Below are 23,227 nucleotides of genomic sequence, written 5' to 3'. Positions count from 1 at the left end.
GGCTTATAGGTATTTTAAATGCAAATGAGGTAAATTCTTATAAGAAACTTATATGAATCATATATGAACCTATAACCTGAGCTCATATAGGTCTCTTATATGAATCTTATATTCTCTTATAAGAAAGCTATAGGTCTCTTATATGAAATGTTCATATATGAGACTTATAAGAATCTTATATGGAACCTAGATCTCCCTTATAGGATTCTTATATGTCTCATATATGATATTTATATGTCTCATACTAGACACACGACCTTGACCTACATTTGTGTTTACAAGGGAAATAACAGCAACAGTGACCTGCTTAACCCAATTTAACTGTCTTGACTTTGAATTATAATGAATCCAACTGCAAAATACCTTTTGGTTCAGTATATATACATATCTTTACTGAAGTTGTGTTTATTTTGAGGGCAAAAACAAACAGATCTCTAAATCACTGGTCACAAGAAGAGGAGTAAGACATGCATTGTCCTCTTCAAATCCAATAACTTTGAAACTTGAAATTATGAACAATTAAGAAACAACAAACAAGTTACAGCCACAAATAATTTTCTTGAATATGCACAGCTGTCACAGTTTCTTGTTGCTTGAACCAAAGTAGTGCTGGTAAACATGATTTGATCACCTGATGCAGAACCAGAACAGTAAAGTAAAACAAATAATGGAGGGAAATTCTGGATTTTGAATAAACACAAACCTGTCAGTGTCAAGCTGTTGCTGCCAGCCACCCACAAACATCAGCATGATATAAACATTCTCTTCATATATTCATACATCAAGTCCAATTATTTCTGTAAGAACTTTGCATTTTAGTCCTGCTCTTTCACTGATTTTCTGCTAAACATTCACAGAGCTGCTGTCACAAAGATGGCCGTTCAGTCAGGGGGAGATAATGCTCAAGGCAAACCATCCACTTCCTGTTCATATATGAAAGCCAGTATTGCCAGTAATTCAGCATTGTCCAATATTTTTTCTAAGTCCTGAATTCTCCTATGCAGAAACTAAGTGCTGATTCATATAAGAGTCATATAAGATTCATATAAGAAACATATAAGAGAACTATAGGTTTCTGGAAGTGCAGGTTCTCATATATGATTCATATATGATTCTTATATGAATTGGGGTCTTTTTCATATAAGAGACTTATAAGAAACCTATTCCTACAACTGACATACATAGCTTTTTACTTGTCATATATGAAACTTATATGTTTCTTATAAGAAACTTATAGGTTTCTTATATGTCTCTTATATGTTCATATATGTTCATTTCGTACGGGTATGTCTAAAGGCCTCCCTAAGGGGGCCCGGTAGCTCAGTTGGTAGAGCACTGGACTTGTGATCGAAAGGTCGCAGGTTCGAATTCGGGCCGGGACGGACACGGGTCAACTTTATGTGCAGACCCAGAGACGGAAGCCATGTCCCACCCCCGTGTCATCACAATGGCACGTAAAAGACCTTGGTGGCTGAATACACCTAAACACGCAGACACCTGGGTAGCGCGACTCCGTTGCTGCTAGCTTTCCACTGGGAGGAAGCGACCCGAATTTCCCAGCGATGGGACAATAAAGTAATGAAAATGAAGAAAAAATGAAATTGACTTCTCGAAGATTTCGCACAGTCTTTTTATAACAATAAATCAGTGCCAAAGCTTTGAGCAGCGAGCTTCGTGAAAAAGACTTTGCAAAGTAGACTTCTCCTAATTAATGACAGGCTTACGTGAAATGATGCTCTCCTTCCTTGAAAAAGGCTGGGCAGATATGGTGGTGTCAACATGATCGTGTATGCGAGTTTGTTTCAGTGCTCTTTCTTATAAAGAAGCTTTAAATTCAGAAAATCAATCACATTCACGTCCACCATACAGAAAGAAAAACAAACGGCAGTGAACATCTTCCGCGCTGTCATCGGTAAGAAAAGGAAAAGCCAGAAAGCAATATCCAAGAGCACAAAAAAGACATTGTCTCCCAGTGAAATGCTCAATTCCTAAAAGAAGGTGTCAGCAATGAGTCATGTTCCCATGGTAACCTCACGCCTCATGTTTTCTTCAAAACTAGGCTGGTACTGCTGTCACGAGAAAGGGAAGGATTCCAGGGAGGGGGGGGGGGGGAGGGGTCGTGGGGGAGGGGGAGACGAAGAGGTTTGAAGATGGGCATTGGCACGTGTGTGTATGTGGGGGTGGTCTTTTTGACAAAAAAGTTCATTGATGAAGCATAGCATAGGCTCTTGATACACTAAACAAATGTTTGTCTTGCACCACGTTGTGCTATTTGTCGCGTGATGGTGCTTTCATTTAACTATGGAATATATATGATGTCAATCAATCGTCAGTTTTATTTAGTAGCTTACAAAAGAATTGTCTTAGTGTGGAAGGCTGTTGTTTGTGATCGCAAATATGAGTCTGCAGTACTCTCAACTTCATTTTAAAAGAATAGCTATCACGAATATTATGCTTTCAAGAACTGGGATATACCACTTGCTTGAGAGACACGTAGACAGTTTTTACGTAGAGCGGGGAATCGAGACGAGGGTGTGGTGTATGTGTGTGTGTGTGTAGAGCGATTTAGAGAAAATTACTAGACCGATCTTCATGAAATTTTACATGGGAGTTCCTGGGTATGATATCCCCTGACGTTTTTTTCATTTTTTTGATAAATGTCTTTGATGACGTCATATCCGGCTTTTCGTGAAAGTTGAGGCGGCACTGTCACGCTCTCATTTTTAAACCAAATTGGTTGAAATTTTGGTCAAGTAATCTTCGACGACGCCCGGACTTTGGTATTGCATTTCAGCTTGGAGACTTACAAATTAATAAATGAGTTTGCTCATTAAAGTTGTCATTAAAATCGATTTTTCGCAAACAAGTTAAAAATTGATTGCATCGTATTCTTCATGACATTCTGTATCTAAAAATATATACATATGTTCTGTTTACTCTTAAAATGTGATCACAATTAACGAAAATAGATTAATTAGTCTTACGATTAGAATTTAAGAAATCAATCCAAAAATGATTTCATCTCATTCTTTATCATTTCCTGATTCCAAAAACATAATAGATATGATAGGTTGTATTCAAAACAAGGTCAGAAAGTTAACACGAATACAGAAAAGCGCGCTTTCCTGCGTAGCACAATACGCTACCGCGCTATTCTGGCGTGTGCATATCACTGCGTTTTGCACGTGGGAGGTGAGCGATTTCCTTCTCGCGGGGATTGACGAAGCTGTAGGCCTACTGTCTTGGAGAAAAGAAATACAGTGCGTTCAGTTTCATTCCGTGAGTTCGACAGCTTGACTAGAGACTATAGAGTATACAGTCTCTGACTAAATGTAGTAATTTCGCCTCACGCGACTTGTTTCATTAGGCCATTGCCCCTTATGAAGGGTTGTGAGAGAGAGAGAGAGAGAGAGAGAGAGAGAGAGAGAGAGAGAGAGAGAGAGAGAGAGAGAGAGAGAGAGAGAGAGAGAGAGAGAGAGAGAGAGAGAGAGAGAGAGAGAGAGAGAGAGAGAGAGAGAGAGAGAGAGAGAGAGTGAAGGAAAAAGGGAGTGAGCATGGCAGAAGTGAGAGGAAGAAGCAGCTAAAAAGAAAATGGTTTATGAAAAAAAAGGAGACAGGCACGAAAAGCGGAAGAGCAGCAGTATAGTTGACTGCAAGAAAGGGAGAAAGGGGGAAAAGGATGAGGAAGGGAGAGACAGACACAAAGACACAAAGAGAAGATTCCATAAGAAACAGAAGATGACCAGCAAAAAAAAAGCGGCAGAAGGAACAGGACAGGGACAGAGAGAGAGGGAGTGGACAGGAAGGGGGGGGGGGGGGGGGGGAGATAAAAGGCGGACGTGGGTTGAAAGGCAGAGATGGAGATGAAATGTGAAAAATGTCATGCCACATTGGCAATGATATTGATCCTGCTTTTTCGTTGCTGTCATTTTGAAAATGCCATCTTTCAGAGCTTGCCTCCCGTCATCAAGTTTGAGTTTGGCTGGGGAGCTTGAGATTGTTACCCCTCCAGTCTATCTTTGTCTTTCTACTTGCTTTTCTGTCTTTCTGTCTGTCTCTGTATGTATGTCTGTCTGTCTGTCTCTGTCTGTCTGTCTCTGTATGTCTGTCTCTGTCTGTCTCTCTCTCTCTGTCTGTCTCTCTCTCTCTCTCTCTCTCTCTCTCTCTCTCTCTCTCTCTCTGTCTCTCTCTCTCTCTCTCTCTTCCCCCCCCTCCATTCTCACCGCCCACTCCAAGCTCCCCATGAATTGGTGGATGTCTGACACAATTTTTATAAAGAAAGCAAGAATGAAGAGCAGTGAAGATGAAGCTGGTAGGGCAGCCAGTGTAAAAGCCCAGACAAGAGAGAAAAGTAGCAGACCTTGCAGGACAGGGGAGGCAACACTACCTTTCTGTGCTTGTGTACTAGCATTGTCCAAAGTTGTCTCCCATCACACCGTTAAAAGCGTTTCCTCAATGCCTTTCTTTCTTCTTTATTTGGTGTTTAACGTCGTTTTCAACCACGAAGGTTATATCGCGACGGGGAAAGGGGGGAGAGGGGATAGAGCCACTTGTCAATTGTTTCTTGTTCACAAAAGCACTAATCAAAAATTTGCTCCAGGGGCTTGCAACGTAGTACAATATATTACCTTACTTGGAGAATGCAAGTTTCCAGTACAAAGGACTTAACATTTCTTACATACTGCTTGACTAAAATCTTTACAAAAATGGACTATATTCTATACAAGAAACACTTAACAAGGGTAAAAGGAGAAACAGAATCTGTTAGTCGCCTCTTACGACATGCTGGGGAGCATCGGGTAAATTCTTCCACCTAACCCCCTCAATGCCCCTTTCAGATGGAAGAGAAAATGTTACAGAATAAACTTACAGGCTTTTCCTTCTTCAAAAATCGAAAACTAAATCAAAGTGTAGTTTCTTTCAAAACTAAGAAATTGTTGTCATTGAACTAGACAAAATTTGAAGATCAAAGAAACTCTTTAAGCTACATGTTCCCTCATCTATCAACAATAAATTCTAAATTAAAAGTTGTACAACATTTTTGACACATTTGGCTAACCATACTTTACTGTCAACAGAAATCGAGGGAATGAGTGGCTCAGGCAGCGGAGACATGGGAGGCGGAAGCGGCTCTGGAAGCGGCTACATGACGGAAGACAACGAAGCCGGAATTGTTGACATCGACAACCAACCTGTGGTCACTAACATCCACCCGGACAAAACCATGCCGGTCAGACCAGACAACAAACCCGGCAGTCCGGACAGCAAGCCTGGGTCCGGCAGTGGCGGAACACGCAAACCAGGTCCCAGAGACAACAAGGCAGGTGGTTCAGTGGTACACACAGCGTCGTGGACCTTGGTGGCGTGTGTGGCAGTGTTGGTCGGACTTGTGCACAGAGGTGCCGTGTTTTGACCAAGTGCTTGGTGAGAAACTGAACTTTACAAAGCAAAAACGAGAGCAAAAATAAGAGTTTTATATATTAAACACACACCGACACCGCACTTTACCTATCAGGCAACTAGACATTGGACTTCCTCGAGCGCTGGAACGACCTTAAACTCTCAGAGCTATTACCCCTGTATGGCAACTAACTAACACGAACAATGTGAGACGTGAATGAGTTTCTGGCACCGTCCAGAGGGTGCCATACAACAACACTTTGACCACCCCCACCAGCAGAGCTTGCCGAGGCTGGTGCCTGGTCAGTGTCTTGTCTGACCTGTGTGATGATTTTTTTTTTTAAACAAAGTCACTGCCTGTGGATGAGACATGTCACGCCTAACTGAACATGAACATGACTACTACCCAGCCATGCATGACTGCTGACAAAATCAACGTAAACCTTTCTCAAATCAGGCAACACGAAAAACAAGGAAAAGCAATACAAATCGATTCAGGTTGTTTTATTTCACTCTGTCTTCTCCGCTTTTGATGCTACGTCAAAATAATGATGACAACTTTTTTCACCATGTGCCTCAAACTAGCTGCCAGTTGGTGCTCGACTTGCCAGCATTTCGTAGCCAGCACGAGAAAGATGGAATTTTGATGAATTTAAAGTGATTTAGCCAGCAGTCAGGAGTGGAATTTCATTGAAGAGAAAGCAGAAGTCAGACACTTGAAAGCTAGCCAACAAAAGAAGTATTCAATCTCATTGAATTTTATGTGATTTTCATGATTTTGCCAGCAGAAAAGATTGAATTGAATTGCAGCAACAGTCAAAACTTGACAATTAGCTACTAGAACTGACAACAGTCAGCTTGATAGACGACACAGGGATTGAGAATCTCCTAGCATTTTGCATGGCCGACAAGGCAAGTCAGAATAATGATCAGTTTCGTTGAATTTAAAGTGATATTCAAGACTTTGACCGGGGACTGGGGTTGAATTGAGCGACTTGGGAAGGCTAGAGAGTTGGTGTTGCTTGACGTGTAATGTGTGTGACAGCCATGATCAAGATGCAGTGACATGTCCTTTATCATGGCAGCTGTCTGTCACTCGTCACTGCCAGGTGATCTGGGCAGGTCACGGTCACTTCACAGGGAAGATTGCCAGAGGCCTAACTTTGTCAGCAGTACCAAAGTCGCTTTGGAGGCATTCAATCTGTGGAAGAGATAATTGGATATTGTCTGGTCGCTGATGGAGGGGACTTTGTTGAATAAAATGTGCCGTACTTTGCATGTAGAAACAGCGTTGTGAAGGCTGAGGGTCTGGAACTGATGGAGGTGAATACAGCCTGATTCTGTGGGAGATTGATGAGGTGAATACAGCCTGATTCTGTGGGAGATTTGAGCAGAACTTACTCCATGTCTGTTCATGGAAAAGACAGTGGGATATGGCAAACACTTCTGAGAATGTGATTTAGGAGAGTTATTCTGTGCAGGGCTTTTGAGAGTTCTGTGTAGGGCTTTTGAGAGTTCTGTGTAGGGCTTTGGAGTTATTCTGTGCAAGGCTTTGGAGTTATTCTGTGCCAAGCCTGGCTTAACAGTTGACAGCAGATGTTGTAACAAGAGATATGATGGACTTTGACAAAAAGTGTTGCATGGAAAGAGAACAACTGAACAGCAGAGTGTATGAATGATGATGGACTTAATTGTCTGTATGAGCGTGATGCAGAGAATGTACATGTCTCCCAGTCACAGATGATGTTTATATTGAACATGTCCTGAGAAAGACCTTTGTGTATAAGTTGTGAATAAGAATCTATGCTGGATCCTAAGAGCTTCTTTCTTTTTTCTTCTTTTTTTTAATTATTTTTTTAAGATGGCACCCTGCCTGTAGGATTGTTATAGAAGCAGCCTTGCTGTGTCAACAGTTGGCATCAGTTATTTTGTTTAGATTGTGTTTAAGAAAGGAAAATCAGGAACAGATATTCTCTGATTCTCAAGAACTCATGCTCTGAACCAGGGTCTTTTTATGTAAGGTTAAATGTACTGATCATTATTAAGTAATTCGTACTGGTTCTTAACTAAACTGCTGTTCGAGCCATATCTTTGTGATTGCATTTTTTTGTAATTAAAGATTTGTTTTATGCAAAGAAAGGAGAAAGCAAACTTGGGATGGGATTGATTGAAAATAGAGGCAGGAAAACCTTGACTTCAATGATTGTTGGTGCAGAAAAAGTTGTATTTGACTGTATTGTTAATTGTAAGGTTGGATCAGTCATCTGAATTGTTGATTTCAACTCTAAACGAAAATGTTGAATCAGCCAGACTTGATATTGTATGTAGTACAGTGGAACCCCCATTTTAAGACAGGTCCCCCTTTTAAGACCTCAAAATAATTTGAGAAAATCAGGTTTTAAAACCTGGTAAATGTACAGACTTTATGAACAGAAAATCTGAGAAAACGGGGTTTTGAAAGGGAGGGAAGGTCTTGGGGGTCCTAAAAGGCTGGTTCTACTGTACAACTGACTGTGTAGCCAAAGAATTGGAGACAAAAATGAGAGTGAGTGAGGAATCTGGTGTTCAAACGTTGAAGAAAGTCAGCACTTGATATCATGGGAGAGGAAAAGAAACGTTGCAAGTTGGACGTGCAAACAGAAACGTTGCAAGTTGGACGTGCAAACAGAAACGTTGCAAGTTGGACGTGCAAACAGAAACGTTGCAAGTTGGACGTGCAAACAGAAACGTTGCAAGTTGGACGTGCAAACAGAAACGTTGCAAGTTGGACGTGCAAACAGAAACGTTGCAAGTTGAACGTGCAAACAGAAACGTTGCAAGTTGAACGTGCAAACAGAAACGTTGCAAGTTGGACGTGCAAACAGAAACGTTGCAAGTTGGACGTGCAAACAGAAACGTTGCAAATTGGACGTGCAAACAGAAACGTTGCAAGTTGGACGTGCAAACAGAAACGTTGCAAGTTGGACGTGCAAACAGAAACGTTGCAAGTTGGACGTGCAAACAGAAACGTTGCAAGTTGGACGTGCAAACAGAAACGTTGCAAGTTGGACGTGCAAACAGAAACTTTGCAAGTTGGACGTGCAAACAGAAACTTTGCAAGTTGGACGTGCCTGTGTCTGTGTGAAAGATACAGTGTTACAAACTTTGACGGCTGCGTTTTGTACCGACAACCCTTTTGTATGTCAGCAAGTGTCTGTAGTCTTCTCTCCAATCCCTCCCAACTTCTAAGAGTTTGTGTGTGTGTGTTTGTGTGTGCGCATGTGTTTGTGTGTGTGTGTGCCTTGCATGCACACTGCATTTCTGTCATTCTGTCTTGGTTTGCTGGCTAATTTATAATGGGTATATTAAGGTGTATCTGTTCATACACGACTTAGTACCTGTATCCATATGCAGTATGTTAGTGTTTGTTCTGTGTTGGTCTTTTTATTTTGATCTAATGGTTTCTGTGTCAAAAATGTTTCCAAGGTTTCTGTAGTCAACAGGGGGTTCTTTGAAATGATACAACGGTTCACTGCGACAAAGCCTATTGGGTAGTATGTAAAATCAGGGTTTTAATGTGTGCTTGTTTGTAATTTTTTTTAGCCACTGAACTGTTGTAGGAAATCAGTTTCTGCATTTAGCCATTTATTAATAAAAAAAATAAAAAATTAAAATATGGTGTTTTTTTTTAATGTAATTTTTAGTTTATTCATTTATTCTTTTAATTATTATTATTATTTTTTATTTTGTTATACTTACGTATTTAGAGTGCTGTGGACGCTACAGAGTCAGTGAAGTGATTTATGTTACAAAATACCATGTGTTTTGTGTCATTTCTTTTTTTTTTTTTTCTCATGAGAACTTTGTTTTATGACAATCAGGGTATGTTGCGCTGTGTCGCTGTCAGGTTGATATTGTCATGGATACGCTGCTTCAGGGAGGGAGAGAGGTGTACTGAGTTTTACTGCCAAACAAACTAATCCTGTGTAGGTGCTGATAGGGTGTGTTTTTCCTTTCACATTTTGTTCACACACAAAATAACAGAATTTTGCCAGTAAATTTTTGAGATTGTTGGTATTTTTTTGTTGTTGTTGTTGTATTGTTTTCTTGTGTCATTTGCACTTTACATACAACCAAAAATCTTAGAGAGGATGAGAAAAGTCCGTTTTGGAATATTTGCATTGATTTAGTTTTTTTTCCATTTTTGTATGTATTGTTTATAGCTAGTTTAGTAGGAAAACGTTTAATAATAATACTTAAAAAAAACCTAGTTTTAGAGTACCTGTGGAGAGAATTAATTGTAATCTTGCTTAATTTTTAAATTTTTTTTGTGTGTAAAAGGAACAGGGAAATGAGCACCATTGCTACACAATTTTATTTGTAGGGAAAGCATCTACCTCAGAGAATCTTTTTTTTTATGATTTTAAAAGCTTTTATTTATTTATTTTTGGCAAGTAGAAAGTAGCATTTTGATATATCCACATTTATTTCATTCTTGATAGTTGAGGACCGAGAACTTCTCTTGTAAGTTGTGGCCAAATGTTGGCAAAATGTATGTGTGATAACTTTTGGTTTAGCCCAATTTTTGTCTTGTTTTTCTTGTCTTTTTTACTTTATCCTTCTGGTTGTAGAAATGTTTTATGACAAGCTGGCTAGTGTCAAACCGAATCTTGCAGCACAGTTGATGCTCTTGGGTTGTGTTCAGTTTTTTGCTCATTAATATTTTGAGACAGTGGCAGTAGGAATGCCCAAATGAAAAATCACAGAGAAACTTGACCATCCTGAGCACAAAGTACATCTCAGCAGTTTGTTTCTTTCTTGATTTTCTTTGATTTTAACAAGTTTAGTGGGGATCTGGTTTTATTTATTCAGTTATTATTAATTTTTTTTAGCCAGGCAATTATTTTTCTCATGATTATATACCCCTGAACAGCAGAAATCACTGGTCTGACTCTCCTTGTATTCTTTGCAGTTAAAGATTAAGTGAAATGTCTTTTCTTCATTGCAAATGAAACCCCCCGCGGGTTAGGGGGAAGAATTTACCCGATGCTCCCCAGCATGTCGTAAGAGGCGACTAACGGATTCTGTTTCTCCTTTTACCCTTGTTAAGTGTTTCTTGTATAGAATATAGTCAATTTTTGTAAAGATTTTAGTCAAGCAGTATGTAAGAAATGTTAAGTCCTTTGTACTGGAAACTTGCAGTCTCCCATAATTGGCATAAAGAATTGCAAATGAAGGTTGTGTGTTGTATCTGATTTGAAGGGAAGCTGCATCGACAGGATCCCCATTGAACTCTCTACTTACTGACCTTTGACTTCTTGTATCTCAGTATTGCTTTCACTGCTTGTGGTGTTAATTTGATTGGTTCTTTGAGTGTGTTTAGTTGATCCATGATTTGTGAAGTGTTTTTTTTATTAACCTGTACTGATGATGTTTGTGTATAGTTTTTTGTAATTGATGATGATGTGTATACAAACGAAAAACAGGATCCCCAGAAGCTACCTGGCCTGTTCTAAGTCTATTATGGAGACGTGCATTTTGATGCTAAACTTGTTATCTAACATATATATATATATACATCTATCTATATATATTTGTACGAGTACTTGTCTGAATGGTGCGGAGATTTGTACACAAATGATTGAGATGATTTTGTGTCTGTGTGAGTGTGCTTGTAGAAAGTATATAACTACAGTTCCCACTATGTGACTGTATGTGCACTCTAATCTTCTCCTCCCTACCCACCCCCCCCACCCCCCCCCCCACCCTCCCCCATCTACCAACTCCTTTCCGTACCTGTCTTTATTTTGTTGGTGTTTAGGTAAAGGAATATCCTGGATACTTACATTTTTCAGCAAAGAGAAGTCCCATTTTCTATAAAATGGTGGGCTTTTCTACTCTGGTAACAAAATGGCTTTTTAAAAAGAACGTTTTAACGAAAATGAAATTGTTTGCACATTTGTACAGCGACTTGTTTGTGTCTATCTGTAGATCTTGTGTTGACTGTTCTGTTGTCACGTTTGTTGTTGTTGTGTACATGTTTGACATGAATATAATTCAAACAACAAAGGGAGGTGGACTGCAACCTGTACATATATATTATTATCATGGTCTGACATAACGGAGTGTCATGTGGACTAGACACATGTTGTCTTTGCACTTTGGTCTTGTGTGGATATCATTCAAACCCATGTGCACAAGACAATGTCAGCTGTATGTTTGCCAAAGCCAGTACAGATTTTCGTTTACAGACAGTAGTAAAGGGCTTGAGGATTTTTAGTTTCTTTAAATATTTGAGTTGATAGGACAGTTCTGTTTTGATTGAGGATTTCCAGATGATTATTTGTCAATTCTTTTGCAAGGTAGGACCAGGTGTGTTTCATTCAAGGCATAGTTTGGTGTTTGCAGATTTTTGTGTTCAGCAAAGTTTGTGATTTGGTTAAAGATATTAACCAACTGCTGAGGCAATGTGTCTTGTGTACGTTTTTATCATCAAACGTTCACACTTTGGTTGTAAGTAATAAGTGTAGGCTTGTGAAGTTGTGTGTGGCCGGCAAAATGTGAGAGGATCCAAAGTTATCATATTCGATGGTCAGTGCTATAGCTCCATGACGATAATGTTAGGGGAGGGTTTGCCTTGACTAGTTTTAGTTTCTACAATCTTCAAAATGGGTTTGCAAGTCTCACAAAGTCACATGCAGTTCCCAAACAAAACATGGCTATGAATCTACTTTGGTTGCTATTTTGATCACAAAATTATATGAACCCAATGTGACTTAAACAATATTTTAGGTAATCCATTGTGTGTTTGTAGGTTAGTTGTCATGGGTGTAAATTTGTGTTGTTATGATATGAACACTTTAAAGCATCCTATTTGTATACTTGGCATGTGGAAGGACACACGGCATTCAACACAGCTGAAAAGTAATGAAGAAGGCTTTTGTAGATTTTCAAGCATGCATATCTTACATGTAACATTTGTGAGAAGTTCATGATTGTTGTGTTCTGTTCATTTACCAAAAGTGATGTTTTTGTCCAGAAATGTTAAGAGTAGCGTTTAATGGCCAGTTATTTCTGGCAGGCTTTGTTTTCAGTGTTACTTCATGATTATTGTTTCTATTGAGTATTTGCCTTGTGTTTGTACAAAATCCAACCAAAGTGAAGGTCTACTTAATTTTGCCAGAATGTCAGATAGGAAATTCTCTGTGTATGTTTGCTGTATTTTTTTTTTCAAAATGCATTTAACCAAACTATTGTTGAAAACAAGAATACCGTTTTGTTTTTAATTTCTCCACAAAATTTTGATCTACATAAAAATGAAGGCATTGCTGCTTCAAACAATGAGTTGAAGAAAGAATATTGCAAAAAATGATATGTTCCTAGTCAAATAGAATTTGTTTCAGTCAGTTTTTGAATTTAGTGCTTAAAATTACATTAATTTAATTTCTTGTACAATTCAACTGCTTTTACTTTCTGTTGAATTTTCTTAGTTTTTATTTTCCTTGTTTTTGATTTCACTGTGCTCAGGTGTCAATGATTGCTTCGATTATCATATCTCTAGGTAGAAATGTATTCCAAAGTCCCAGCAGTGCATTTGGTATTTTATAAAGGTTTTGTTTTATGAGAAAAAAAATGAGCCAGGATATCTTGGATATCTGTAAAATACACACCAAAGGATTTTATGGATTTTACTTTTACAGAAATGGGCCAGGATTTACAGGAGATGTGTAAAGTACATAATTTTAAGCGATTCTCAGATTTTTAAGTTTTAGATGTTCATAGACAAGTTGGAGAGCAGATTGAGTTATCAAGTCTAGAACCAGCTGTTGAAACATATGACTGGCAGACAGGAATAGCAGGACTAGTCACTGAAATTCAATTAAGAAGGGCGATTAACTAATTGTTGCGCTCATTGTTTTGAGCAGTATATGCGCAAATGAATAACAAGATCCCCAGAAGCTACCTGGCCTGTTCTTAGTCTATTTCAGAGACATGAATTTTAGATGCTGAAATAGAACCAGATAGGTTTTGCAGTCTTTCTAAAAATTCCTCAGGAGTGAAGTTTAATGTTCAGGTGTTGATTTTGGTTGTTTAAAGTAGTCAACATAAATGTATTACATCTCTCAGTGCCCTTTAAGGATGGTAAGGCACAAAAAAAAAGTCTGTTTACGGTAACATAGGCAAACAAAAATAGGGTTGGTAGGTCGGGATTTTTTTTCTTTTTTTTTCTTCTAAAAAACCCCATATTTTTAAGTTATTTTGTCAAAAAAACAAAGACTTTTTTTTTTCTTTTTTCCCCCCAAATGCCAAAAAAAGTAGGGTCGCGCGATAAAATAGGGTCGGTCGGGATACCGTAAACAGACTATTTTTTTTTGTTGGCCTAAACACATGTTGATGATGTAAAAGGTTAAAATCAACACGTATCAAAAACACTAAGTGAGTTAACACTGACAAAATGTGCATGGATGACATGAATGTGAGCATGCGTGATGATGATGCGAAAGTTCTGCTGAGATGAAAGGTGATGTGTTGAATATGTACTTGTCATCAGACTCTTTTCTTCTTGTACTTGAACTGTGTACACAACCTCAAAACACTTTCGTAATCTGTATAGCATATGTTTGTCATGTTAGCCTAGCAAGAAGTGTTTTTTTGTTCTTTTTTTTTATACAGAATTTTTTTTCAGAATGTGATTGGAAATTGTTGCAAAAGCATTTTTATTTTATCTTTTTTTTTTTGACAACTGTCACGATTATTTTTAAGGTACTTGCAAAGAAGTTGCAGGCATGTATGACTATGGAAATAATATTTTAAGGGAATTTAAATAAAAAGAAAAAATATTTGTATTTAAACGAGACTGTTGAGATTTGAACGGGTTATGGTGTGGATGTTTAGTGTGTGTGTGTGTGTGTGTGTGTGTGTGTGAGTGTGTGTGTGTGTGTGTGTTCATCAGCGCTTGCTGTCGTTCATGAGTTATATGTAACAATCCTTCGTTTTTAGTGTAACCACACACACACACACACACACATACTTTCTCACACGCACATACACACACACACACACACACACACATACTTTCTCTCACACACATACTTTCTCACACACACACACACACACACACACACATACACACACATGTGCGCGCGCACGTACGCATACAAACACACACACAAACACATGTACAAACACACAAACGTACGCACGCACGCACACACACACACACACACACACACACACACACACACACACACACACACACACACACACACACAAGCAATAACAGAAAAACAAGGGCGTGTATCATCCACTGTTAAGATAACATGAACAATTATCAGTCCGTCAGACTGCTTTACACAGTAGTCAGCAATCGGAAACACAACTACTGGACACGAAACACAAAAACAAACAGACAAGAGGAAAACAATGGTTACATAAATGTGTATAAAAATCAAGCATGGGAATTGTCCACGAAAACCCAAACTTCTGGGACAGTGAACTAAATTTGCCATGCAAATATAAAATGACAATTTAATAACATAATGTATGGTAGCAAATCAGTACCCGGTGAACATTTTGTATAGTTCTGACTTTTTGAATGAACATCATTTATATTTCATTTACAGATTCCTTTCAACCCTGAAAGATAACTTAACCATTCCACAATTTTATCTCCCACAATTCCGAGAGGAATGGGTCACGTGAGATAGAACGCGGGAATACGTCACTGAACGAATGGTTTCCGTCCTGTGAAGACGTGTGTTGGTGCACTGTCTCTCTTGCTTTGCTTTCATTTTCCTCTAACCTTTCTCTGTACAAGTTTTAGTTGTAGGTTAGTTGAAGTGTATTGACTATTTTGATTGTTTATCATTGTGTCAACTTGCAAGGTAAGGAAACAGTTTGGAGTTTTCGGTGTTTGTTGGTTTTTTGAACCGGGAACTTGTTGTTTCGCGTATGAATTTTATTCGTCGAAGCTAATTACACATGGAAATGTTAGGCGTCAGTCGGCGCGTTCATTGTTTTTGCAGGTGTGACCTACTATATTTGGGTCAGTTGGGATCGTTACTTGTTTTTGCACGTGTGACCTAAGGTCAGTCGGAATTGTGACTTGTTTTGGTAGGATGACATATTATTTTGGCTACGGAAATGAAGTACACGTTTGCTGACACAGTCAGTCACGATTTGCTGACATAGTCAGTCACGATTTGCTGAAGCAGCCTCTTTGTTTTTTCAGCAGCTGTCTCGATTACAGCAATTACTATCGCCTGAGGCGAACTATGGGCCACAGAAGGTCCGCTGTGCTAAGGCTGGGCACTAATCCATTGAAGATTTGAAAATCTTTGCAGTGGATTTTAAATTGTTTTCATACTGTAACGGGTGCGCTTGCTCGTCCGCAGGAATCAATATAACTTTTTCGTGTGGGTTTTGTTCGGAATATGGCGGACTCGGGAGGTGGTGAATGTGCTGCTGGCGGGAAGAAAACCGGCAAGAAACCGGCGAAAGCACAACCTTCTCAAGTGATACCGTCAGAAAAGACGGGAGTTGATAAGTCTCTTTCAATAGAGAAGAGCTCGTCTGGCCCACGTGATTGTGAAGTTACTCTGAAAATAGACAAAATTTTGGAGACAATGACTGCCTTGTCTGGCAGACTATCTGATTTGGAGAAAGTTGGTAAGCTTAATGCGACGCCTGTTGCTTCAACATCGCGTGGAACCGAGTCGCATGGAACCGAAAGCAGTTCGGCGCAAGAGTCGCAAGCGGATGGAGAAGACGGTGCTTCGGTTAGATTTGCTCATGAGCAGTTCGAAAATGAGTTTGATTCGGCTGAAGACACGGATGTTGCTTCGGACAATGATTTTGACGCAGGCATAGTAGTGGATACAGTTGGCGAGGGGATTCATCCATCTCTGGCAGATCGTTTTGAGGAAGGACTTCTTCTTCCATCAGATCGGGCACGTGTGCGAGACACTCTTCAGAACTATCCGCGGCCCAAAAATGTCACGTCGCTTCGAACGCCGACTCTCAATCGTGAATTAGATGGCAAACTGTTAGACAAGTTCGCAAAGAAAAGAGACTCGAACCTGTCCTTTGTTCAGGAACAAGTAGGTTGTACACTGAAAATTATCGCTCAGCTTATGTCCGACCTCAAAGAAAAACCAGCAAGTCGGAAGTTGAGTGAGCGTGACAGCTTTAGCAAACTGGCCGATGCGGCTCGACTTCTTATGGCTTCACACAAGGACCTGTCACAAGTGCGGCGCGAAGCACTCAGGCCGACACTTAGCCAAGACTGCAGGGCCTTATGCAATGCGCAGCTAAATTTCAAACTGACGTCTAACGAGTTTTTGTTTGGGGAGGATCTAGCGAAAAGGGTCGACGATGCAGTGAAGAACAGGAAATTATCATCCACACTGTCACAGCCCCTTTCAAAAAACGCCACCAGAGGTCGTCAGTTCTACCAAGGGCGACCTCGACAACAGTTTCAGCAGAGACAACAGTACCAGCAGAGAAGAGGTGTCTCCAACCGACAGACAGGACACAAATTCTCTCCCAAGTTCCACTCCCAACAGAGCGGGATTCCCTCCAAGAAAACAAAACGGGATTAGAATCTGATATTTGTGCGCCAGCGGTTTCTATTTTTAGGGAACAGGTCAGTTCAAATTTTGTGAATACTCCTGAGAACTTTCATAGTGGAAAAGTTGCTGATCATTTGAATAGTTGGAGACAGTTAACCTCTGATAGATGGATCCTTCAGCAAGTTGCAGGAATTGAAATTGAATTTATGATCACTGGTGAACACATTCCAGACAGGAAAGAAATTAGATTTTCTTCTTCCGAGGATGAGCTAGTGGTTAATGAGGTAGCGAAGTTAGTGGAGAAACAGATTGTTCAAGAGGTGGATCAACGGCCAGATCAACTTTTATCCAGTATTTTCTTGCGTCAGAAAAAAGATGGTAGTCAAAGGGTGATTTTAAACCTAAAAAATTTGAATCAGACAATTGAAAAGATTCACTTCAAGATGGATACATTAAAAAACGCAGTGTCATTAATGAAAAAAGATTGCTTTTTTGCCTCAGTTGATCTAAAAGATGCATATTTCTCCATACGCATCGCTCACAAGTTCAGAAAATATTTCAGATTTCAGTTTCATGGCAAAACTTTTGAGTTCCTGGCTCTTCCACAGGGATATCGTGATTCTCCCCGCATTTTCACAAAACTACTGAAGCCTGTATTGGCCCACTTACGTTTATCTGGCCATACCCTTCTGATATACATTGATGATACCCTTTTGCAAGGAGACACTTTTGAAGAATGCCAGGCAGCAGTGTTAGATACATGTGCTTTGTTGGATCGTTTGGGCTTTACTGTGCATCCTGTGAAGTCGGTATTTACACCTACTCAATGCATTGAGTTTTTAGGGTTTCAGCTTGATTCTCAGAACATGTTAGTTTCTCTGACCCCCCGGACAGTTGATAAAATTCGTACTAAGTGCGCTGATTTGGCTGGAAGAAAGAAATGTACAATTAGGCAGTTGGCTGAAGTTATCGGATATTTAGTGGCTGCCCAACCGGGTGTTTGGGTTGCACCTCTCTTTTTTAAACGATTAGAGATCGCAAAAAATGAAGCCCTTGCTGTTAGGAAAGGTGACTTTGATGCAGAACTTGTGGTTTCAGAACAAGTTCGTTCAGACCTTCTCTGGTGGATTGATAATGTAAAGCAATATCCTTCCCCTGTTAGCAGAGGCATACCTACTGTAATAGTAAAATCAGATGCTTCGAAAATAGGGTGGGGGGCGGAGTGTCAGGGTAGCACCACAGGTGGAATGTGGACCAAGGAAGAAGCTTTTGAACATATTAACTGTTTGGAACTTAAAGCAGCTTATTTTGCCTTGAAATCCCTTTGCAGGGGATTATGTCACTCTTACATTCAGTTACTTACAGACAATAGCACCACTGTTGCTTGTATTAATAACATGGGCAGCACAAAAGTTTTGTGCAACGACATTGCCAGAGACATTTGGTTGTGGTGCTTATCAAATAGTAATTGTGTAACAGCAACACACTTACCGGGTTGCCTAAATATAGAGGCAGATGCAGAATCCCGTGTAGATAGACACAACATTGAATGGCATTTGGACACACAAGTGTTTGCAGAAGTCATCAATCGGTTTGGTCTCTGTGATGTAGACTTATTTGCTTCTCGTGTTAACGCACAGTTAAGAAAGTATGTTTCATGGAAACCTGACCCAGATGCATTTGCCATTGATGCATTTTCCTTAGACTGGTCATTGTTCAAGGCGTTCTGTTTTCCGCCTTTCAGTCTCATTCCAAGAGTGCTCCAAAGGATAGAAGTCTTAGAGGCGGAGTGTGTGCTGGTGGTGCCATTATGGACAACGCAAGTGTGGTTCACGAAACTGTTGCGTCTACTAGTAGAACTGCCGGTCATGTTGCCCCGAAAAGAAAACTTACTCAGTCATCCACTGACAGGGGAGCACCATCCACTACTGAAGAAGATGAAACTAGTAGCATGTTCCTTGTCCGGACAGCCCTCCAGAAACAGGGAATTCAGGATGAAGCAACAGACATTATCATGTCAGCCTGGAGAGAGGGTACGAAGCGTAACTACGAGTCATATTTCAAACGCTGGCTTCAGCATTGCCTTGAACGGGATAGAGATCCCTTTTGTGCCTCTCCACATGAGTTGATAAGGTTTTTAACGAAACTGTTCAAAGAAGGCAAAGGATACAGCAGTTTGAACATGGCACGAAGCGCTGTTTCCGCAGTGTCCCTTCAGGATAATTGTTCAGTGGGTTGTCATCCACTGGTGAAGAAGTTTTTGAAAGGAGCTTTCAACAGACGGCCAGCTTTGCCCCGTACTTGTGTGACCTGGGACGCTAATCTAGTGCTAAATTTTTTAAAAAGAATGGTCACCGGCAAAATTTTTATCGCTGGCGCAATTGACGCTTAAAACTGTGCTGTTGTGCTTGTTGGTCTCTAGTCAAAGGGGACAGGCGATTTGGTTGATGGACTTGCGTAACATGAGTTGGACAAAGGAAGATGTACGATGTAGGTTTGGGGATTTGCTCAAAACTTCTGGCCCAAACAAACATCAGAATGAAGTGGTATTTTGTGCTTTTCCGTCTGATTTGGCAATTTGTGTTGTACATTATTTGAAACAATATGTCAAAAGAACTCGTGCATTTAGAGGAACGGAAACGAGACTCTTTATCAGTTGGACAGCCCCTCACAAAGCGGTGTCGAGAGATACTATCCGTCGATGGACAAAGATTGGATTACAAAAAGCGGGTATTGACATGACAATATTTACGCCGCATTCAACTCGTTCCGCTGCATCTAGTAAAGCTGCAAGTAAAATTCCTCTGGCAACCATTCTGAAGATTGTTGGTTGGCGTCGGGCTAACACCTTCACAACTTTTTACAAGAAACCAGTGGACAGTGGGAGGAGTTTTGGACAGGCTGTTCTGTCATGAAGAATTGGGGTAGGTTTATATGTATTTCAATTCATCGACAGTGCTAGGGTGTAAATGTTGCAGACTTTAAAGTCTCACGTGACCCATTCCTCTCGGAATTGTGGGAGATAAAATTACATAATTATGACGAGCTTACCTGAGTAAGTGAAGTCTAATTGTGGTTTTATCGACCACAATGTAGAGAGGAAAGGGATTACGTGCCTCGCCCTAAGTTGTCTTCAGAGTTATACTGATAACCGTTTTCCCTCCCTATCCCTTTCCTCTCTCTTTCTCTTTTTTCTGCACCATTTACACGTCGTTAAACAGTGACGTATTCCCGCGTTCTATCTCACGTAATCCCTTTCCTCTCTACATTGTGGTCGATAAAACCACAATTAGACTTCACTTACTCAGGTAAGCTCGTCATAATTATGTAAATTTCTCAGAATTTAGTCGATGGAAACAAATTTGGAGAGGCCACCCCCCCCCCCCCCCCCCCTCTTCCAGTTCAGTTTGATTCATATCAATTCAGTACACACAATTGTTGCAAAATGATTTGTCAAAAAATTAGTTTGCTGATAAAAAAGGGCGTAGGTCCAGCAAATAGTATACACTCTTCAAAAAAAAGTTAAGGATCGGTTAAAAAAAACGGATCTAATTATAAAAAATTGCCAAAAAATGAAACATTGACATAATAATTAAAATATTAATGTGGTGGAATTAACAAATGAACAATGAGTCTTGACCTACAATTTTGTTTGGCAAGCAGAGTTATTTCCCGTTGTGGGACTTCTCAAAAGCTTCTGCATTTTGGGAGAAAAAGGGTGTTTTTTATAGCCCCATGAAATTTGCGGAACGCATGCCAGGGCAAAAGGTTGTGATGCACGTGCTACAACAGGGTCCTGGCTATGAACATCGCTCACCAGTTTGTGTTTAAAGGTGGTCGTCTACATTTTTGCTTTTTTCAATAATCTTATGGTTAGATTTCGCTAAAAAGTTATGTCAGATGATGAATGAACCATGGGGAAAAAGTTATAGCAAAAAAAAAGTATATATAAAAAAGATTTTATTTTGGGGTAGCGTGACTCACGCTTCCAATATTTTGTTTTCTGTTTGCTGAGAACATGATTGTGCTTTGCCTAAAAATACTGACCAATCAAATTCATGTCACTATGCTTATAGCCACGCCCAAACAAGTGCAGCAACAGTTTGACACTGGAGCGCTGTCCACGCTTTTTTTTTAATACGCACGAAATGCACGGGATTTGAGAGGAGTTTTGCGCTTGGCATTTTCCAAATAAGGATATCCTACTATGAGTACTACGCTGGAATACTACAATGAATTTTCAAACGGCTACACTGGCTTCGTCTTTCCTGATCGAAAGGGGGTGTATTGTTGATAATTGTAGATAATAGACTCTGCATTTTAATGGTCAAATGGCGATTTTGGTATAAAAATGTAGACAAGGACCTTTAAAAGTTGACACGCTGACACAATTATGCACAGTAGCAACATGCCCCCACGAAGAAAACTGAACGATTTGGATAGAGGAAGGGCAATCGGATGGCTACAAGACGGTGTTGCTGCCAGGCAAGTGGCCCAGAGGCTTGCAGTGGCTCCCTCTGTCATCATCAGACTAAAACAGAGATTACAAGCAACTGGAAGAGTGCAGGAGCGACAACGTTCTGGTCGGCCCAGAGTCACCACACAAAGAGAGGATCGCATAAAAAAAATTTTTTTAAAAAAAAGAGAGGATCGCTTCATTCAGAGGCAGGCCATGCAACAAAGATTGGCTACGGCAAACAACATTAGGCAACGCCTACAAGCTACCACCAACACTGTTGTTAGTGGTCAGACGATCCGAAACCGCTTATACAACTTTGGCTTGCGTGCAAGGCGTCCAGTCCGAGGAACAACCCTGACTGCTAATCACCGAGCAGCTCGCCGAGCCTGGTGCACTCAACATGTGAGGTGGCAACGTCAGCAGTGGGCTCAGGTGTTGTTTACAGATTCTTCTTCTTCTTGTCGTTCGCCAATGCTAAACTTGGAGTCCAGCTTTGGTAATGAAGCTGGTGGTCTTATGAAGAGCCTCCGCAGGTCCATGCAGCTTCTCATGAAGGGGCACCGGCCTGGTCCAGATCTCTCTCCTCAGGGGCTGGAGATTCCTGCAGTCCTGCAGGATGTGGGCTGCATCCTGCTCTGCGTCTCCACAGGGACACACGGGGGAGGGCACGGCTCGCAGTTTTTTGTGCAGGGGTTGTTGCATTCTGTTGTGCCCTGTTCTCAGGCGGAAAATGACTACCTGTTCAGGCCTTGACAGTTGGTGGTAGCTGTCGTGCGTTGGGGGGGGGGGGGGGGGGGGTTTAAGCAGAGACTTTATGATGGTTTTCATCTCTGTGGAGCTCACTGGGTTTTCTTCTTGTTCGTCCTCCGCACCCAGTTTGGCCATTTTATCCGCTTGTTCGTTCCCCTCTATCCCGCAGTGTGAGGGGACCCTCTGCAATACAGTCTTCAGACACTTGATGTTATGAAGTGTCGTTGTAAGCTGAGGCAGTTTGTTGTTGTTGACTGCTTGCAGCACAGACAAGGCATCAGTCAGGAAGACAACTTGGGTGTCGGGATTGACCTTGCTGCTGATGGTATTGGCTGCGTGGATAAGCGCTTCTACCTCTGCTCTGTAGTTGGTGCAGTGGAGGCCAGTTGGTATAGCCTCTGCTTGCCACTCTCCACTGGGGTGTTGGATGTAGACACCAGCTCCTCCTCTCTTGACGGCATCTGTGGCGGACCCATCTGCAAAGACCCGCATCCATGCTTCTTGGGGGTATCTTTCGTCGAGCATGGCAAGTGTCAGGGCTTTCTTCTGCACATCGCTCTGCTCATCTTTTGTTGTGAGATGAGGAACTGTGGTCTGGATGGACACGTTTTCAAGGTTGTTTTTCCAGGGTGGTTCTTCAAGGGAGAAGTGTGATGGGTGAACCAGTTCAGGCATCTTTGCTTGGTGTTCTCTCTTCAGGGCCCGTGTCTCAGTCGCATAGCTTGATCTCTTTAGCCTGCCAGAAGAGAGCTGCTTCATCCTTGCATTCATTTGGTGGTCTGGAATGCACTGGTACTTGATGTCTTGTACCATGTTGTTTACAGATGAGTCCTGCTTTTGCTTGGAACCTGCTGATGGTCGCATCCGAGTGTGGAGGCGTCGCGGAGAGCGCTTTGCAGAAGGCGCTGTTCTGGAACGACAGCGTTTTGGCGGAGGCTCTGTGATGGTCTGGGGAGGGATCACCACACGTCTAAGGACACCTCTGTACCATGTAGTGGGCAACTTGACCGGTGTCTGCTACCAGAATGAGATCCTGCAACCCCTGGTCGTTCCAGCCCTCCAAGCGATC

At 40.9% G+C, this 23,227-nt stretch overlaps 2 protein-coding genes across 2 annotated transcripts; one reads left to right on the top strand and one right to left on the bottom strand.

Moving 5' to 3' along the window:
* Window positions 1–5,074: 5,074 nt before the first annotated feature.
* On the top strand, window positions 5,075–5,740 carry LOC138955535 (glypican-6-like; the record flags this gene model as incomplete). The annotated part of the gene is given in 1 exon segment (XM_070327122.1): window positions 5,075–5,740. A coding segment is annotated over 1 exon segment (339 nt), but the record flags the coding sequence as incomplete, so codon positions are not given.
* An 8,186-nt stretch (window positions 5,741–13,926) lies between these two features.
* LOC138955534 (uncharacterized) lies at window positions 13,927–22,971 on the bottom strand. The gene is made up of 2 exons (XM_070327121.1): window positions 22,252–22,971; window positions 13,927–13,953 (listed from the first exon to the last, which is right to left on the bottom strand). The coding sequence occupies exons 1-2, from the start codon at window positions 22,969–22,971 to the stop codon at window positions 13,927–13,929; spliced, it is 747 nt and encodes a 248-aa protein (XP_070183222.1).
* Window positions 22,972–23,227: the final 256 nt, after the last annotated feature.

Source organism: Littorina saxatilis, unplaced genomic scaffold (assembly GCF_037325665.1).
Source record: "Littorina saxatilis isolate snail1 unplaced genomic scaffold, US_GU_Lsax_2.0 scaffold_770, whole genome shotgun sequence".
NCBI classification, from domain to species: domain Eukaryota; kingdom Metazoa; phylum Mollusca; class Gastropoda; order Littorinimorpha; family Littorinidae; genus Littorina; species Littorina saxatilis.
Note: the sequence above shows the minus strand (reverse complement) of the source record. Positions and strands in the feature narration are given on the sequence as shown.